The 17,216-nt window shown below is 46.2% G+C and overlaps 3 protein-coding genes across 3 annotated transcripts; 1 reads left to right on the top strand and 2 right to left on the bottom strand.

The window, feature by feature from the left end:
* Positions 1–3: 3 nt before the first annotated feature.
* Positions 4–12,758, bottom strand: LOC125761249 (lysosomal-trafficking regulator). Its single transcript, XM_049422198.1, has 9 exons — positions 12,255–12,758; positions 12,099–12,178; positions 11,635–11,821; positions 11,363–11,482; positions 8,578–11,296; positions 4,094–8,187; positions 3,865–4,024; positions 405–3,771; positions 4–336 (listed from the first exon to the last, which is right to left on the bottom strand). The coding sequence occupies exons 1-9, from the start codon at positions 12,345–12,347 to the stop codon at positions 210–212; spliced, it is 10,947 nt and encodes a 3,648-aa protein (XP_049278155.1). The 5' UTR covers positions 12,348–12,758; the 3' UTR covers positions 4–209.
* Positions 12,759–13,331: 573 nt separating this feature from the next.
* On the bottom strand, positions 13,332–14,463 carry LOC125761317 (RNA-binding protein pno1). The gene is made up of 3 exons (XM_049422318.1): positions 14,211–14,463; positions 14,044–14,137; positions 13,332–13,957 (listed from the first exon to the last, which is right to left on the bottom strand). Exons 1-3 carry the CDS (start codon positions 14,327–14,329, stop codon positions 13,541–13,543), a joined length of 630 nt encoding a protein of 209 aa, XP_049278275.1. The 5' UTR covers positions 14,330–14,463; the 3' UTR covers positions 13,332–13,540.
* A 71-nt stretch (positions 14,464–14,534) lies between these two features.
* LOC125761294 (uncharacterized) lies at positions 14,535–17,178 on the top strand. Its single transcript, XM_049422289.1, has 2 exons — positions 14,535–14,777; positions 14,919–17,178. Exon 2 carries the CDS (start codon positions 14,981–14,983, stop codon positions 15,995–15,997), a length of 1,017 nt encoding a protein of 338 aa, XP_049278246.1. The 5' UTR covers positions 14,535–14,777; positions 14,919–14,980; the 3' UTR covers positions 15,998–17,178.
* Positions 17,179–17,216: the final 38 nt, after the last annotated feature.

The raw sequence follows: 17,216 nt of genomic DNA, 5'->3' as shown, positions 1-17,216 counted from the left end.
CCATTATTAATACCAAATGGATAGAAATGTATTTCTTTGCCTTTGATTTCACTCTTAACATTATTCAATTGTTACGTATTGCAACTGTAATAGTATTTGAAAAACTTTAACACTCAACAATGTACACACTATCCAACAAACATTCCACGTTGTTTCGTGAAGGTAAATTATTATCGCCCAATCAATGCCCAAACACTTCCATCGTTCATCTAAACACCGTACTGATATGGTTCCTGTATACTTGGCAAAACACCGGGAAGACCTTCGGCTGTCCATGTTTGAACGGTATTGTTTGCTGTGAGCAGCAGCAGATGTTGATATTTAGAAAATAGTGCGCTGAAAAATAGATAAATTTTAGTTTAATGGTATCAATTTTCGTTTAATGCAAATTTTAAACCACTTACCACTTGACCCCATTAGGTTCGACGTTAACCTCACGTAGCAGTGCAAGATTCCAGCTTGAGTAAAACCGCACAATACCGCTTTCAAGTGCGACCACGATACAATTTACACCGCAGCCTTCTTTGATTGATGAGTACGTTATCGCCTGTATCGGACTCTCGACGAACACGTGCTCAACGTATTGCGCGTTGACAGTATACAGGCGCAACTGATCACGACGGTTCGTACCCATCGTGATGTTTACATAGTCCGCATTGTAATTTTCCGTTACCTCGAAACTATCGTCGTCTTCCACCAGCGTTGCACTGCTCCACGATTCTTGTCCCCCCACCGAACGGCCGTGCCCAGTATTAGCAGAGTGTACGAGCACAATATCACCTAACGTTGGACTGATGGCAATTTGGCTGATCATCGAATGCAGCATATTGACCGGTCTGGGTATTTCACGTACGTACACCAAACTATTCACATCCCAAATGGCAGCACAACCGTCGACCGAAACGCTCACAACGATCTTGTACTCCATCGATATACGGATCGCACTAATCGGTGCACGATGCTTGAGCAGCTGTATCGGATAGGCCCACTCCATCTGATCGTCCTGCGGTAGTCGTTGTTCGGACTGTGCCTGTTGCTGCTGTTCGTCCGGGTCCATTTCTAGCCGACGCCGCAGATTAGCGCTCTTCCGATCGATCCAACGTCGGAACGAGCTTGATCGTGATCGTGACATCATCGTCACCGCCGGTTGCATATTCTGATTGAAAAATGAAACACGCCTTCTGCGGGAACGTTGCTGAAACGCAACAATACGACCGGAACGGTGTCCGAAAAAGATACTCGTACAGTACGGATCGGTACCGCAGGCCGTGATTGGATCGTAGGCATAGCTACTACTACCGTAGAAAAGTTCTTTCGCCCGTTCTGTTGTGCCACTATCCTGGAGCGCCCGTATCCTCAGTCGATCATCCGTTTCACCCCAGCTGATGGTGTGGTGTTTCTTCGCACCAGTTCCTTGCGTTGCTGCACAAAACACATTCATCTTTTCCGGCATAACAAACACCTTTTGTCCATCCAGCGTAACTAGTGTAGCCGGTGGGAGTGTGCCTCTTTCTACGCCCAACAGTTCCTTCGGCGGTTTTTCCCACACATCAGCGAGTTTCGGATCGGCCAGTATGGGACTGCCGCAGTACAATCCCCACCGCAAACCAACGACACTTTCCAACACTTTGGGAGGGTTCGCAATGAGAGGATTCATTGCCGGTGGTGGATGGGCCGTGTCGAACAGACGACGTGGCATCTGTCCGTACGTTTTGACCATCGTTTCCAGCGCAAGCTTCATGACCGGATCGTCAATATCGGACGCCGTAAAATCACAGTATGTCGCCGGATGGAACACATTGATAGCATCGATCGCTGCCTGGCCCGTCTGCTTGTAACCGAAGATTAAATCAATCCAATGGCTTAACTGGCGCCGCACAATGTTTGACTCCAGCGCCTGTCGATGAATCAGAACGAATAAACGTGCCGAACCATTGCACCATGCAGGCAGCTCGACGTGATTAACCGGCTCTCCCGATTGCCGTGTACCGAAATCGAAACCTTCCTGATTTTCGAGGAACTCGGGAAAGGTGAAAAATTCCGGTATTAGTTCTTTCACATCCGTTGGCGAATCTTTACTTGCCAGATTCCACGTCGTTTGCAGTGAATGGAACGTTCGATCCGGTATGTCGAAGCTATCGTCCTGATATTGCAAAAACAGGGATGTAAACGGAAGGACTCGCACCAAAAAGTGAAGTACCGTGCCGGAATTAGAATAGTGTGAGCTATAATGATATGGTTGAATTTTCCGTCGTCCACCATTCGGATCACCACTCTCCGCTTGGCGCAAATGGTTATAGTTGTTGATGTAATGCTTTTCCAGCTCACGGTGCTGTACCGCGATAGGCTTTTCCAGGATACGAAAACTCCTTTCCGCCAGCAGATCAAGCGTCCGCGTGTCATAGTTTGCTAATACCCAGGGAAACACGGGATACTGCATGAGATCGTGATACGTTCGACCAGAGATTTGATTCAGTAGCATCAGGTACTCCCAGTTTGAGAGAGTACCTTCGCGCCACTGTTGCGTGTGCTGGTCCAGCTCTTGCCGGCTACACCGTGCCACAAGATCGTGGAAAAATCCTTCAAACGTATCCCGTTCGCTCGGATCGCGATCAAACACAATGAACAGAGACTTGCCGCACTTCAAGAATACTTCCACGGCGGATTCTTGATGCTCGTACCGCTTGGTCCATATTTTGGTAATGTCGTGCAAGTCATATATCTCCAGCTCACCCGCTTCGTACGGTTTCAGCACCAGCTCCGTGCTCGTTATTATACACTCACACTCCAGCTCTTGGTTGGCAGAGGTTTTGCGCACAGTGAACGTGTACAGTACCTGATCCTCGACCGAATACTCATGCCGGTAATCGTTCGAGAAAAGATACGCCAGCAAGGGTGTGTGTTCACGTTCGTTTTCCTGCTCTTCTCTACTTTCCGGCATTGCTTCCTTCAGCAAGAATCGTGAATCGATCGTCATCTGACAGCGGCGCATTCGTTTTAACGCCATATCCGGCCCGAACGTGTCGTCCTGCTCCCATGAGTTCGGATAGTACCGGGCAGCATACCAAGGGGCATCTTCGTGCGTCATCCGCCCAACCAACTGGTGCCATTGGTCGTAAAAGCGATAATCGTTATCCTTACGCAGCTGTATGATCAACTCCTTCCGCAGCCGATTCTGCTTTTCGACGCTGTTGCGTGTTATTTGCATAGCCGCCACCGTACACGAGTAAATCAGTTTCTCTTGCCGTGCGATCGATTTCATTATCGTTTGCTCTTGATCGTTCATGCTGATGGCTCGCAGATATTCGAAATCTTTTAACGTTTGCGTCAAGTTCCAACTGGCACCGTGCGACAAGCCACCGTCAATGGATTGATAGAACGTGTTTACCAACCGCAAATCTTCCAATGGGATGTGCTTTTGATTAAGCAGCAGTATGCTCTGTACGAATACTTTCAACATTTTTACGTCACAGATTGCCGACAGATGATTGCCACCGCTTTCCAGATAGTGTCCCAGCTGACGGATCGTGTAGATTTTCAACCGGATTGTACGTTTAGGTAAAAGACACCAGAGAATAATGTTACCACCGCGCGGATTGCCGTTCAAGGTACGGTTCATCAAGTGGCGAACGAGAGCCATTTCTGCATCGGACAGATCGCCTTCGGGATCACTGTTTGTGACGAATTGTATTGCCTTATCGTGCAGTCGGTTGAAACGTGTCTTTATTTCCGCTTTCGAGAGATTACATCCTACCAGCTCGACAGTGAAAGCTGTTAAATGATAATAAAAAATTAGTGGCAATTTGTTAGTAGCAAAAAATGGTTTGCCGGAAAAAATAATCTTCTAACAAATACAATACTTACAAGTATTCTTGTTGCCAATGATCGACTGCTTTGGACGAAAGATGAATATTTGCAGCACATTTCTTAATAACGCTGCATGAAGATCGCGTACCGCTTTCGTCACACGTTCGTTTTTGTGCTTTTGGACCACCGTTAACCCGTTTAACAAATCCCAGAAAGGCTGTAAATATATTGCCCATCAATAAAATCAACCATCATTTGAATGTCTCAAAGATTCAAATACACTTACATTAGCGACGTTGTTCAATATCATGAGATGCGAAAAGCTGGTCAAAAATTCAAGCAAGTAGGTACGACTTTCCTCCTGGATGAGTTCTTCCTTTTCGTTCATTTTTACCGCCGTTTTCACCAGTGCCCAGACGAGCCCATTGTCGATCATATGCTGACCGGCGCGTCGACGATGCTTCGTACAGATGTACTCGATCACGTGCAGCACGCTGCGAAACAGCGTCGGATCAATGTGTGCCTGTATAAGGATCGCTATTAACACGTTGAGGCCATTTTCGCGCACCACTTCCACCGAACCGTCCTGTAATAGAGTAGCCAACGGATGATCTTCCCCTCGATCCATCGTTAACGGTGTGTTTGATTTCGTGATCCACCGATAGCAACTACCGAGCAGCTCCGCATTGACGCTGTGCGTTCCGATCTGATTGGCCAGATGGTACCAAAACACCTTCGACTGTTCTTCGCTGTACTGTTGGAACATTGATCCGCCGGCACCCGATTGACTCATGGCGCTTCCATTTGGGCTACTGCTGCCCATCCGTGCACTATCGATTCGATCATCAATTACCGCTACCAGGTTGAGCAGCATGGTACGAATGCGTATGTTACCATTGTTCGCCAGTATGAGCATCGTTTCAAGGATACGATTTTCACCGCTTAAAAATTTACACGCATCCCGGTCCGGCAGGATGAGCAGAAAATCGCACATGACGCGCAGGAAGCTTTCCTGCAAAAAGTCGTTCCCGGTGGCAAAGTAGTTTTGTTCGAAAAACTTATATCTTATCGCGGCGGATGTCGCGGACGATGATGACGAATTTGGTGCGCTTTGCCATTGATGCTGGCCGCTGACGCGGTTCAGATCATTCCGAGGGCATGCTCTCGGTGATCCGCTACTGCCAATGCGTGGCGATCCGATTTGTTTCTTTCTGCTACCGGAGTTTGCTCTTATGTTGGGCGTACTTTTCAATCGCCTTAGCTTCCATTTACCGCTGCCCCGTTTGTCGACACTGTCGAGTAAACTTTTTCGCCTCAGCTTACCTTCGGCAATGGCAATGTTTAGCTTTTCGTAACATTCCTCACTGCCTACACCACCATCGGGAGAGTTCGTTTTAGGACTTTTCGGTACATTTGCCGTTGGACTGCGATGTTTCTCATCGGTCGATACCGTCGTCCCTATGCTACTGTTCGCATTGGTCGTTGCGGTTTGGCTGGTGTCTATTATGAAGCTCGTTGTTGCTGACTCGAGGGAGCTACTACCAGCGGAACCAATTGTAAGAGGTATAATTTTACGCAACTGTGACTGTGGCCGTAGACGACGATCCCGTAGCTGCATCTTGGGTGTTGTCGGTCCACTGCTAGCACCACTACTGCTCGTAACCGACCGTTCGCTTCGTTTCCCGCCACTACCGAACTGGTTCGGGCTAATGTTGAAGTAAAACTTTTGACGATCGTGGGTCACGTAGCTATCGGTGGGCTTATGCATCAGCAGCAGCAGCTCCATGATCTCGTTCAACAGTGCCACCTTCGGTGGAGTGGAAGACAGGATCGCGATCAACGAAACCAGCAAATCCGCCGCTTTGCGTGAAATTTTTACCGTTTTTGCTGGTATAACAAAGTTTACGCGACAAAAATCGATTAAAGCCGACACGAGCGAAGCGTCCTGTAAGCGCTGGCAGTTGTACATCATGCCCGGATGCTTATCGCGTGTGGCCGTAGCCAGCGTGGACAGTACCAGATCAAGCACTTCCTCTGACTGGTCGATCCAGATTTGAAAGTTTTCCAACAGGAACGTTATCATGCCAGGGTAGCGGATGCGCGCAGATGATGCTCCCAGTACGCGATAATGATCGCCTCGCTTTGCCACGATCGGTTGATCAAATGCCACCTCCAACAGTGCCGTCAGCAGTGCAATATCTTTGTGGCACTTTTTGCTCTTCAGCACCACTCCGATCAGTTCGAGGTAGTTACACTGTACAAATTCGTTAAAGAAATCTTGATTAGAGTGTGCGACGCGTAGCAGTAACTTGAGTGCCGCAACATGTAGGGCCGGTGTGTCACTAATCTCTACCACACGGGCGAAGTATACGAGCATAACGGATACACCGCCAGCGATCAGTAACGATCGTTGCAGGGATTCAATTTCCATTGGCCTCAACTTCCCAGCAAACGTCATGAGACCAACGTTCTGATGGCGACCTACAAATGAATCCATTTTATTGGCGGTCAGATATCCGACGTGTGTCCGCTCCAAGAGTTGCAGCGAGCCGACCATGCGCAGATCGTTGACCGAGAGTTTGGATAAGTTTAGCGTGCCATAGTTCGGTATCATGTACCCGGTGGCGAATGCTACAAAATTCGTGACATTTGGTCCGATTGCGTACAGATTTGCCAACACAGCTTCGTCCGTAATGCAGCGGCTAAACACGTGAACACTGGACAGTCCGTACCCGACGGCACATTCATTCATTTCACTAGCCCGATGTCCTACGGTGAGCACGGTTAGATCCGTATCGATGTGTATCTTGCAGGGATTCGGTAGGGAAAACTGTGCCAACCGTTGTACACCGTCGTACGTGACCGTTACTTGCACTTCTTCGTCGAACTGCTGCACGGCGAACGTTAACATTGACCAACATCCTTCGGGGACGCACCAATCCTGCCCGACCGTACATTGGCGTAGATTTATATCCACCGTTGCGGTGTCGACGCGCTTGGATAGCGACAGCTCCGCATTATGTTCGACCGAATCCTTCCGTCCCTGTCCGACCGGTAGCTGCTTGAAGCAATAAACGCACTGCGCACGTGGCGTATCGAGCATGAACGTGTGCGATACTGCATCGGTAATGCCCCGCAGCAAATGTTTGTACATCCACAAGTGTTGCATTTCTTTGGCACAGTTGTCACAGCACTCCGTTCTGCTGATAGCCTTGCTGAGATACTGCTTCGTGTTGGCCGGTGTTATAAGACAATCCGGTTTATTGTAGCGCACCACCAACTGACGCTGGGTGTTGAAATAAATCGATAACATTTGCTTTTCGCTACCGACGGACAAAAGGTGTGTGAAGTCTGTTTGCTGACGATCAGCGAGCTGTGCCACACGAACCCAAACCGACACGGTGAACCCGTTTCCGTGCCAGGGGTAGAAGTTTGCGTAATTTAATGGCACGATCGTGGAAGCATCGGTTAATCCACTGTGAACGTTGAAACACAAATGATGTTCCCGGAGGAAGGTGATTTTTTTGGCCAAAAGTACATCGCTTGATGCAGAAAATGTACGATCAGCGTGTAGCACTGGGAATTGCACACACTGGTAGCACTCCACACCGGAACCGGCTTCAAACAGATTGGTTAGCTTCGTAAGAATCAATTGTACCGGGGGATCCTTATGGCTTAACAGCTGCATAAACTTGATCAGCACCTCAGGAACATCCAGATCGACGATCAAATCAACGATTGCCGCCTGAAGCTCCTTTAACCGTGCATCACTCGTCTGCAGCACCGTTGCAAAACCACGAATTAGATACAGTGAACCTCCAAGATGGTTGCGTATGATGTTTAGCTTCACAACCATCTGTGCCAGTACGGGACACCAGTGTTCGGGACGTTCAACACAACGGCCCGAAAGTTCAACCAGAATCTCCGTCACGATCGTACAGATATGCTCGTTTACCAAACGGTTTGTGCTACACAGTTTCACCCCACCGGCGGTGTCTTTTCGTCCGATCATGTCCGTCGGACAATAGGGATCGATTTCTACGTCCGCGTCGTACCCATCTTCACGTGCGGTTGTATACGATTCATCCGTCGAGCTTAAATCATCGGTTTCATCGTCGTGATACAGCGGCACCGATAGCTGTTCAATCTCATCCTCATGCACAGACACTTTGGCATATTGGCTTCTTTCCGGTCCGGAATCGATCTCTTGCCGTATCGCCGTCATCGCTGGGGTTGATTCTTTCCGCATTTCGGCCACCTTTAGCAGCGCATGCAGTACGTTGATAACATTGTTTGCCGTGTTGGGACAGTTCCAGTCCTTTGTAGCACAGTTTAGCAAAAGTTTTTTTAATTCAATTAATGCAACCTGCATCGTGTTTGCTGTAACACAAAGAGAGAGCAAAAGAAACACATAAATAATCCACAATTTATTACTTAAAGTGTGCAGAAATCTTTACTTTTTACACTGTCCTCTCGTGAACCGAACAGTTTGAGAGTGTTTCAATTGAAGCAAAGCAAATGCACAAACGTTTGTGAGCGTTTTTTTTTATCAACATGTGCTTGTGTTTGTGTGGGGAGGTTTTTCATTTCTAAGGTTTCACTGACGATATGTAAGCTCAAAGATTTCCACACAACGCCCTACATTGGGCGAACATTGCAATGTGCATACACCTGAAACACAACCAGATCGAATTCCATTCGATCCGTTTCTATTTGCCCACCCCATAACTACACACATACACACCCACCTGGCATTTGCCTCAAACTTACCTAGCTCTAGTTTTAGGTTTTCACATTCAACGGCACCATCGGTTAAACTATTCATAAGCAGCTGCATTGAAGCCATTATAGTTTCGAGCAGGTTTGTTAACTTTTTCTTAATAGATGGGTTTCCCGGATCCGTTAGCAGCTTTCTTGCATCGTCGGGCAAAGCCATTAGGCGGCGTTCCATCGACATTAAGTCACGCTGCTCGGTATCGGTACCACCAAGAATATCTTCCATCAGGTGGCTAAACATCTGCCGTATGTTGAACAGTTCCGAGAGGGACCATTTCTTGTCCAGTTTGCTGCCGCTACAAGTCGATGTACCAGCAGGCAACATAAATTCCCTTTGCCATTCGTCACTGATCGTGGCGAGTTGGAGTTCACGCAAGAAGGAATATTCGTCCTCTTCTTCCAGCCAGCCGGCACTAGGTGTAGTAGATTCTACGCCCAACCTGTGTATGTTGCTTACATCTCCTGTAGCACTATAGTACAAGCTGGATAAGGAACCATCCAAAAGCTGATCATTGAAATGGAAGATGTTAAGTACGCTTTTCCTTTCTGGTTCGAAATTTTGAAGATTTTCACTGTGGTTCGTCACCAAAGGAGAAGGTGCTACGGTGAGCAATACATCCGGTTCGTGGGAAGAATTAGTGTTACTATGGAAAAGACACACACTAGCCAGATTGTGGGCCAGTTCCAAACATTGCTTAAATCCATGCACACCTTCGTACCGTTGCAAGAATCGCTTTTGGAAACGTTCACTTTCTCTCAACAGTTGGCGAACCGTTTTCCAGTGCTCCAGATGTAATTGAAGCATCGTTTCCAGTGATATTTTACATCGTTTACCAATTCCTGGCGATGTTTTTCCAACAGTTTTAAGCAAAACTCCTACCTTACTGTCGGAAATCTTGGCGAAAAGGTTTCCCATATAAGTGATCTGTTCATCCAAGTGATCGAAAAGCATTTCGAACAACTTCTTCTCGAACTCCTCCGGAAGCGATCCATCACGAATGCCAATAGTCATGATCAGGTGCATGCTGTGTGTAAACTCAACACGCCCACTAAGAACACGCAACAGTTCCAGGTTCTCCTCTCGATAGAATAGATTCATTTCCCGTGGTTCCTGTTTCGCGACGACACGACAAATGATCAACAGACACGCATTAACGATCTCCTTCCAACCATCATCTTCGGCGGTTGATCCATATACAAGTTGCTCCGTTTCCGTTCTTTCGCTCAAACGATGCAGCTCACTGTTGAGCAACTTTAGCACCAATTCTTGAAGCAAAAACGATCGTAATCGGTACGGAATAACGCGAGCAATATCGAGCAGATATCGCAAAAACGTTGGCATGCGTGATCGATTTTCTGTTCGCCTAAACTCATCAAACACCTCCCGATGGGTGCGTGTAAACTGCTCGTAGAACGTATTCGCCGCATGATCTGATTCGCACGTTTCGCATTGCGATCGATTGAAGATTGCATAGACGACGGCACGGCTCGCGAAGTTCAGCCGTAACTTTGGTATTAGCTCATCGTTCGATAGCTTCATTAGCACCTCCAGCGTGTGTGCGTTCGTGTTGCAACAGCACAGTTGATACACCTTGAAGAAGTTCACCAGCAACCGTTGGTCGGAGTGCTTCACCTGGGGGAACAGATTGAGCAGCAAATTTTCCAACGCACACACATACCCATTGCGTGCATCCTGTCGCGAATGGTGCAAACGGAAGCGGCTTTTGCGTGTCCTTCTACAGCTTGCTCTGGTTGGTGCAAGAGCGAAGATGAAATTTTGCAGCATCGTTATCAAAATTTCAATCAAACCGGAAGAGCAAGTTTGCATGGTTTGCATCCACGGTATAACGGCGCCGTTGTTATTGCTGATCGCACCATACCTCGATCCGAGCTGTAGGAAGCTGTACGTGTGCTTGATAATGTCCAGATTACTTTCAAGCAGTTTAAAAATCGTTAGAAACATTTGCTCACTGACAACATTGTCGCAAAAATGCAGAAACGATTGATTTACAGCGGAAACGATCGTGTAGATGAGATTGTATGTAAACTCGGAAGAAAGTGCATCGAAACTTTGGTCGCGCAATTCTTCCTTTAGCAGCTCGAGCATATCCATAGCAACGATGCGCAGATTAAGATCGTTCGTATCGAGCGTTTGGAGAAAAAACATGTTGTTCAGACAGAGCATCACAAGACCGAGCAGTTTGTGGCGTATAACGACCCGATTCTCCATGCTCTCTTCGAACCGGTCCTGACGTTTCAGTTGTTCCAGTGCAACGCGCAAACAGGACACAGTGACGGAGTTTTCATCGATGGTAAGCACATTTTCATGTACGATCAAACTTTCCAGAAGGTTTAACACGGTCAGCGTAAACTCATCCTGCGTTAGTGTTTTCGCTGATTCGCTGATCGAGTTACGGTGCAAGTGATGTTCCGCTTTGCTATAGTCTACCGTCGAGGCGAACGTGTTAGGACCGCTCAGCTGGCGCATTAACGTTGTCGATAACTGTGTTGTCCTATTCTGTGTGCTTCGTTTAATGCTTTCCCGGTGCCATTCCCCGTTGTAGCTGCGCATTTTTAAAACAGTCCTTAGAAACTCTCCATATCCTTGTGGCAATTGCAGCGGCACGCTGGAAAGACAAGGATCCGTGTTCCACTTCGTCGTTGGTAGTATACGTACTAGTACGGCCGCTATCTCGCGACTGTTTGCAATGTCCTGTGGAGAATATCAGACACGTTACTCTAGCTCTTGATGAAAACCAAACATCCATTCTACACATACTTTTGCACCAATTTTAGATAGTGTCCTGAGTATTAGGCCACCGATACCATTGAGAAAGAAATCCTTCAACCACTGGCAACGGCTTTCGCTGCTATCCTCCGCTTGAACGGGTAATTCAGCCTGAGGAGATAATTGCATTACATGGAGATAAGATCGGGGGCGGTAAATACATATCACCGTTTACGAAACATCACTTGTTTCTGCGGTGCAAAAGTGCATTTTTGTTTTTGAGCGGATTTTTTTTCGACAAAAATTGCAGCAAAAGAACATACCTCTTCCTCATTCGAGTTGTTGTCTAGTTCGGAGTTATACTCCCTCTTGGGAGCCACCTTGTCGATGGGTGGAATAGCGGCGGACGTTGAATCAACACGAGCGTACCGCTTTACGGTGGGATCACAGATTTCGTATATCAACAGAAGAAGCTGCCGCGATAAGGCGGATGAAATGTTCTCGTACCGGCTGTGATGATGATTGGTGAAACGCATCGTCGCGGATCAAGTAAGCATGGAGCATCGAGTGAGCGAGTGTGAGGGAAAGAAAAAAAAGGTACAGATTAGAGCTCGCTGTAGATTAAAGTAGGCGGGATTCATCGCACACGATTGAATCATCGACCCAGTCAACTTATCTGCAAACGTAAACGCATGTCACTAGCTTCAGCCAAAACTGGAATGACTACTTCCGTAGTGAGATAAGAAAACCGGCTCGACCACATTCGCAGCGGGGCGATATTACTTACTTCACGCGATCAAGATGCAAACGATCACCGTCGCTAAGCTGGTTGTATCCTTCGAGGAACTGTTCTATTTCCGCCGTTCGCTAGAACAATCGTCACACCGTAAGTCAATGAACAATGGCAGGAGAGCGTATGCGCATGCTGCGGTACTTCATTTACCTGATAAATGTCCACCGACGAATGGCTGTCGTAAATTTGTGCCCACAGCTCACACAACTGACCGATGACTCGGTCAGCGGATTCTAGCACCATCGTGATCGTGAGGGATGCGGCGTATTTACCATACGGTGGTGGGTTATATTGCACCTGGCTTACCTGGTGAGTATGTTTGCGCGTAGAAGGCTTTCACACGACACTACACAAGGTCAATATTTGCGGACAGTAGACACTACTTTCTTGCAAACGATCCTCATCGAACGTTTCGTTTGATGCAGATGTTACAAACCATCGGACCCGTACGTACGAACGATATTACGAGATGGGAACGAATTAGAATACCCTTTTTGCCACTACAGTAAGACGCACTACAGACAACAAAAACAACAACATCACACATTCACAGTTCGCGTTGGATTGTATCCAATACCAGTTTAAAAGTCAGCTGGAAAGAACAAATTCAAGGTACGAGCATGAAACACAATCGCTCAACCCACTCGGTACTGCAGGGTATGTAAACCTGCTGCTCATCGTTCTGGTTCGCTTTTGTGATTGTAATCGGACAGTCGTTCCGTAGTGCCCTAGCCACTTGTGTTGCTTCACTTTTACGCGCTCGAAACAAAAGATAGGACGCGCACACTGCACCACACTGCCATGTTATTGCGTAGGATTTTGGCCTGCCGTCACAAGGCGCAATGTATGTGGAACGCGCCAAGAAGACATTGTGTACAGGTTGCGAGGGGTAGGGTTGGCTGTGTCCGGGGTGGAAGCGACTTTGTTTTGATTTCATTTCGTCACACACTTGATTCATTGCGATGTGTGCGCACACCAGCAAACAATGCACACCACTACCATCAGAGTGTAGGACGTTTACCACTGGCAGTTGAATGCTTGTAACAGTCGTGCAGGGTTGCCATTTCACAGGGACTTCCAAATACCGGTATTAAAATTGATAAATTATATTTTTTGATATTGGCATTACAACTGGGCTCCTGAAAACATGGACCAGTCGATATTTTCCTCATATGGGGCGTATTTTTGTATCATGATTTACGGACTGTATTGTTTTAGTGCCAAAGATTTAAATTAATGTTGTTTATTCATTCCTTCCTGCTGTTCCTGTTCATTCGCTTTTCCTTGTTACGAAAACTATATTACATGTTCCGCAGGCATTATCCACTCACAAACTTCCGTTTTCGTAGCAGTTATTTACATCCATACGATTGTAAATTATCAACTTTCTTAAATAGCTAGATTACTCATCAGTAGAAACTTTTCATTGGATTCCTTCACATTCGTTGAGAGTTTTGATTTGCGGCTACCGATCTTAAATTACCGTACACCTTGCTGGCCGGTGAGCCCAGAATCAAATGACTGAGGGCTCGTTTGGCATGCTGGATGTACTTGTAGCTACCCATGATGTGAATCTTCGAGCCTTGCAGTACGATGCGGGTTTTGGTCGTGTTTTCTATCGTAAATTTGGTTCGTCCACCCTTTCCGGCAAGTCGTCCGATCGCACGGCTAAGATGATCACCCTTGAGCGCCTTCACATCCGTTACATCAAAGCTTTCGATGAACAGATCGTCCAAACGAATTAGTGCTAGAGCATCTTCCACCTCGAAGCCGAGTGCAAAGGCACGAACGAAATCAGCAGCCTTCTGCAGGTATGTCGGGTCCGGTGTTTCAGCAGTTAGCTTTATTTCCACCTGCACACGTTTAGTGTTAAGAGAAACTTGCAGTTAATAAACATTTCCATAAAGCGACTGAAATTATCCTGTTAACGATACTGTACCTGGCTCTGTCTAACGTTGTATCGTATCATTAGCAGCAATTGCTCTACAACTGGTGTAAATATTTTCATCCAATGTTCTTTGAGTGCAGTTTTACTACAAAGGGAAAAATGTTTATAATTGCTAGATACTTTTTTCGGACCAAATCCGCGGTGGACCTATAGCTTACCGTGTGCGTGGAATAAACACCTTCCTCATTTCACCGGATTTCTTCACAATTTTCTTCTTCCGTTCATCCTGCAAAGTTGACACTGGCGGAATAGTTTCAACGGCGACATCGACGTCCATGGTTGGTTTTGCTTAACTAACTTTTTAGCAAAATTTCCAACAAAAAGCGATACAATTTAGCAAAACACCGCTTTCGTTGGTAGCGAAAGATGTTTTGCGATGCGATGGAAATATAAGCACATGCGGTTTTCGTAGCTGTCACTTGCCTGACAGCTTACTTTGACAGTACGGAGACGATGAAGGAAGAAAGAAAAAAAAAACACCACCCCAAAAAGCTCGCCCATTCCACCCCGACCAGGATGGACCTGTTTGTCGATTGTACAAGTTCAACCAGATAAATAGGAAACGCTTAAAGAAGGGCACGCACCAAGCAACGGCGGTGAAGGAGGGCAAAGTTGTTAAACAAGAAAGTGGAAAAAACAAGTGCGCGTCGTCCGGAGAGTGCACGCAGTGCATTTTTGTACCGTTGTATCGTCTTCTTGCAGGACGCTGGGCTGGAAAGAAAAAGGTTAGCGAAATTAACTAAAGAATCACTTTGTTGCTGTCATTTGAAAAACTTCTCTATTCAAGTCAATTCATGGATGGTGCGTGTGCGGTGATTAGTTACGTTCGGTGTTATCTATAATTTCTTTCCTTTTTCTTACCCTAGATTTCGAGATCACATAACAATATCGTTCAAACATCGTCTCTCTCGTTGTGCATGCCACACGGATGTCAAGAATGGAGCTGGATAACATATTTCTGAACAAGCTTCCTATTGTAGCCGCTACGGGCAGTGAGGGTGGAACATGGAACCATTACGCATTCATCGAGAGCACCTGGGGCGAGCGGAAGATTCTGCTGAAGATTATTGTTTTCAGTCCACTGTACAACACGCCCCTAAGTTTCCTTTCCGAGATAGACCACGAGGTGCTGCAGCAGACGGCCATTCGATTAGAGCGACCGTGGAACGATTTTCTGCACGAAACCAAGCTGGCACTTTGCACCGAGGGAGGTGCGAACGGGTTCAGCTACGCGGTCGAGGAAAACAATTTCGTCTGGCGGAAGATCGTTGGACCCGCTTTAACCGTGGCTTACGGATCGGTTATACTGCTTCGTTCTCAGTGTCTGCTGTCGGATGTGCTGTCCAACTCGATCGGTACCCAGAACCGGCTGCGGAATGATGTGCAGCTGAAGAATAAGGTGCTGCACGAACTGAGGGAAGAGCACGAGGAGCTGCTCGAGTTACAGCGCCAGCAGGAAGAGGATAGCCGGCTGTACGAGATAGAGCTGATAACGAAGTGCATCAGTATACTGAACGAGAAGAAGGAAGTTATTAACCATCTGAAGAAAAAGCTCGCCGAAGACGATGATGATCCGGAAGGGGAGCAGCATGAAGATGAGGAAGACGAACAGCGAAATGACCCGGCCGCGGATCAATTCGAACGCCGATTGGTACGGGAGGAAGAACATGGCAGACCATCGCCCGCACTGGTAGGGACAAGCGATTCCGAACCATTCTTGGTGGATAGTGACCCGCAGGATCAGGACGATCATGGAACGCTACCCAAGCGAACAAAGTATCAGCTAACGCAGCGTAGTGCGACAACCACATCAGCGAACAGCATGACGTCTACGGTTACTCGGAAATCGCACGACGAAGATGATGCCGGTGCCGGAGAGGAACAAGATGGCCAACTGGAAGATTTATACAATAAGGATACGGAGGAACTTCTACAACAGATATAAACGTGCAATTTTGGAACTGAGGCATTTTTTACTAACTGAAATTAGACTAATTTTATAACAAACAGTCCCTGGCCGATTCGTCATTTTACCCGCTGGGCTTTAGATTATGAGAGAAGAAACATTTGCGTGTAGCTTGTAATTTGTTGCTTTTTTGGTTGCTCTTAAAATTTAAGCCTCACTGTGTCTCATGTTTGCCGTGCTTTTTTCCGCTTCCCGCGTTGATAGCAGATAGGAAAGATTAACCCAGAACGCGCGAACGGCCCGAAACATTTAAATCCGATTTTATGTGTCGTATGCGTAATTGAGTGTGTCATAGTGCAATCGAATGTTTAGGATAAAAACCATGTGCCAATAGTAAGGGGAATGTACTAATATGATTTCAATCTTAAAAAACTGATGAGGAAACAGCGTAGGTTCGTAGGATTTTTCAGAGATGTCATGTTTATGAAACTAAAACCTTCCCCATTTTGTTTCCTATTTCTTTCAACGCTCCGTCGTCCGCTTTGCCCTCCCTCATTCCCGATATTCCGGCTAAGCCGAAGCCGGAGTCAGTAATAGCTAAGATAACTTTTTCCTTTTGGGGAAACAGATTCAATTCAACTTAGAGTGTAACTATTTATTATTTTATATCGCCATTTGTGTTAAGCATCACATCACCCACTTTTTTGATAATAAAAAAAGATAATCATCATTCACGGTTAATGGAATGTGTTCAAAATGTTGGAGAGAAAGAGATTCCATTCAACTTTTCTACTTTTCGACTTTTTCTTCTTCAAGGATTAGAATTGTTAAGGACAAATTTAAACTTGGCAGACCAATAATAGTTGTAAAAGTCCTCAAAATGCCATCTGTTTTGTCTCCCTTTACACCTTTTTCCGTTTCTTTATTACAAATGTTCTATATCTACTCTACTGTAGGAGTTTATTTATTTAAAAAAAGAGATTGATTTAGACGGCAAAGAACAAACGAAGTGTTCGATAAATATGCACTCAGCATTAAACGTACGAATTGTCCCTACAACGTGGATAGCTTGCGTGTGGTAATGTATGATTTGTGTATTACTTGATTGATTAAACAAAAAAAAACAATTCAAATAAAATCTCAAAAATTAAATATTAATGCCAAAGGTGTTGTAAAAGTTCTTGAAAGTCATGAATTGCCATTTTAATATGAAATAAAAAATATGCAAAAAGAACGTCAACTAATCATTAAAGATGTT

The sequence above is a fragment of the Anopheles funestus genome, chromosome 2RL, assembly GCF_943734845.2.
Source record: "Anopheles funestus chromosome 2RL, idAnoFuneDA-416_04, whole genome shotgun sequence".
Taxonomy (NCBI): Eukaryota; Metazoa; Arthropoda; class Insecta; order Diptera; family Culicidae; genus Anopheles; species Anopheles funestus.
This window is presented reverse-complemented; position numbering and strand designations above follow the sequence as displayed.

Coding starts and splice junctions, on each gene's coding strand:
- LOC125761249 (XM_049422198.1), bottom strand. CDS start 12,347: ATGGTGCTAGAATCCGCTGACCGAGTCATCGGTCAGTTGTGTGAGCTG. Junction 12,179..12,254: donor CGTCGGTGGACATTTATCAG/GTAAATGAAGTA, acceptor CGATTGTTCTAG/CGAACGGCGGAAATAGAACA. Junction 3,772..3,864: donor CATTGGCAACAAGAATACTT/GTAAGTATTGTA, acceptor ATCATTTAACAG/CTTTCACTGTCGAGCTGGTA.
- LOC125761317 (XM_049422318.1), bottom strand. CDS start 14,329: ATGGACGTCGATGTCGCCGTTGAAACTATTCCGCCAGTGTCAACTTTG. Junction 14,138..14,210: donor GTGTTTATTCCACGCACACG/GTAAGCTATAGG, acceptor TTCCCTTTGTAG/TAAAACTGCACTCAAAGAAC. Junction 13,958..14,043: donor ACAACGTTAGACAGAGCCAG/GTACAGTATCGT, acceptor AAACGTGTGCAG/GTGGAAATAAAGCTAACTGC.
- LOC125761294 (XM_049422289.1), top strand. CDS start 14,981: ATGTCAAGAATGGAGCTGGATAACATATTTCTGAACAAGCTTCCTATT.